The following is a 2258-nucleotide window of genomic DNA, read 5'->3' as shown; positions in this document are numbered from 1 at the left end:
CGTTCAAGAAGGAAAATAGTAAAGGCTTCGATAGTACAAAGACAGCCGATAGCTGTGTCGAAATTGGACAACTGTTTATGAATAATCGAAACTCCAACCAAGAGCAAACGATATGGGAACTGTTGCGTTTAAACAAATTCACAACTGTGGATAACCGTTGTAGTAATTAAAGTACAGTGATTATAATGACTAATACAATGATAACTACAATAAACATCATAAATATATGTGAACGTTTCCGAATGTTACAGTACAACTTGCGTTACAATGTAAGGCAAGGTAAATAAGTCAGTGCGTTTTCAAACCTGCCCGCCGTTTCCTTTTTGCGACCTTGAACGGCCTGACACGAGGCGGTCATTCCGTATTTGATTTGTTAAGGGTCGGTTGGTTGTCCTCTGGGTTGCACGAATGTCAGGTTTTCTCGTATTTGCGTCGTTTTTGGCTGTAGTAAATTCGCGAAATCAATGCCAAAAGCGTTTATTTAGCTTACTCTGTTTTGTACTGTACAATTTGGCTCTTTTGCTGCTTCGTAACTTGACCTGGGATACCAATTACCCTACTGAATCTCACTCTCCTTGTTTAAAATTTGTACGGGTCCACGAAACTGCGTATTCAGTATAAATTATCAGTAAAAGATACTCTGAATTTGTGTGAATCGTTGTTTTCTGCGAGAATTAAGACGATATGACGAGTAACCCGTAATTCCTAAATGTTTAGTCCTTACTTCAGTTACTGAAGTATTATCGCATGAGATAGCTGCTTTTTTTAGTAATTAACGAGTAATGTTTGTAGTGATTTATGTTCCAGAGACATTTCGGTCGACTTAAGTGAGGCGTTTCAACGCATAATACTGAGCAGGCGTTTTGGAAACTGGATTGAATTCGATGGTGTGTTTAAGGAGTTCCAAAAAGTATGGATGCATAATTACATCCCTTTTCAGACCACCCGTACGCATAACATTCACGGCGAAAGTAAACTGATGAAGGACATGCGATTTAAATACAGTTTTGTGGTGTTATGAACTAGATGCAGGCACTTGCGAGTGCAATTGTCGAACATTTATGACTTGTCGATATCCTTGTCGTCATATACTACTGACATATGTAAAAAGACCAACTCTTACAGGTAAGCTTAATCAACTACGAAATAAATAAACTAATTAGCTCATCACATACTTAGACCATGCAGCCGATGGAAGTTAAATAACACGCATAACTTCCATTATAATACAACAACATCATTACCCAGACGGAGTGAAGAGTATATACGAATTCAAAGAAGCCAGAAAATCCATAAACAACAGATAGTTGAGAAGTATGGTGAACACTTCGCTATGGTGGTCGAGAAAAAAGTAGACAATTATCACTTAAAAATCAATCACTAGGTTAGACTGCCATTTCTCAAACATTTCTCTTCCTGCAGTCCTATTTACGATCAGTATATTCGGATGAATAATTGGAGTGGCATTGTTTCCTAATCACATGGTCTCCGGAGTCAAGCATATAATAACTAAAAAGATGTAACACTTGGAGAAGGTCGGAAGTGGTGAACGTGGAGATATTCATTCAATCGAATGGCATGACTCAGTGTTGCAGACGCGCTCATTATGTTTAACTTATTTATATTCACATTAAATATATTATTATATCCCAAGCATAAATGTGTTCTTCAGAAGTACTAAGTATTGTTATTTGTCGCGATACGATGGGTCAGTGTAGATAGTGATGCGATTTTCACGTAAGATCTTACAGACTAGGCAATCAAACGATAAATTTACCGTTATCGGACAACGTCTATTATGAAAGTAGTATTAGTACCGAACTGGACTATACACATACTAAAAAGATTTAAAGTGCGAAAAACTACAGTTGTTATATTTATATTATATTTAGATAACTTATTAGATGAATAAACGCGATAGTAGTCAATACAAAACACAGTTATCGTCAATGTGTGGATTGTTTCTCCGTATAAACTTCCATATTAAGAAATTCGTCAAGTTGTCCACCTGCATAGACTTGATTATTACAAAGATTTGAGCCTTTCAATTAGTTGACAGAAGTCATAAGTTGTATAACAAAGTGTATGGATAGCTTGCTCAATGCAATTCTGAAAAACAACAAATCAATCGTGAAAGAAAAGATTAAACTTCGTTATCAGTATCAAATTCCATAAGTAAATGAAATAGCAATTGATAGGATGTAGCTGTAAGTGTTGTACTTGCTGTAGACAGTGCTCTTCATTTTCTAACCTTCCTA

At 36.2% G+C, this 2258-nt stretch overlaps 1 protein-coding gene across 1 annotated transcript; it reads left to right on the top strand.

Moving 5' to 3' along the window:
• Positions 1-408: 408 nt before the first annotated feature.
• Positions 409-621, top strand: Smp_200670 (uncharacterized protein; the record flags this gene model as incomplete). Its single annotated transcript, XM_018795163.1, has 1 exon — positions 409-621. The coding sequence occupies one exon, from the start codon at positions 409-411 to the stop codon at positions 619-621; it is 213 nt and encodes a 70-aa protein (XP_018649503.1).
• Positions 622-2258: the final 1637 nt, after the last annotated feature.

This window comes from Schistosoma mansoni, chromosome 1 (genome assembly GCF_000237925.1).
Source record: "Schistosoma mansoni strain Puerto Rico chromosome 1, complete genome".
Taxonomy (NCBI): Eukaryota; Metazoa; Platyhelminthes; class Trematoda; order Strigeidida; family Schistosomatidae; genus Schistosoma; species Schistosoma mansoni.
This window is presented reverse-complemented; position numbering and strand designations above follow the sequence as displayed.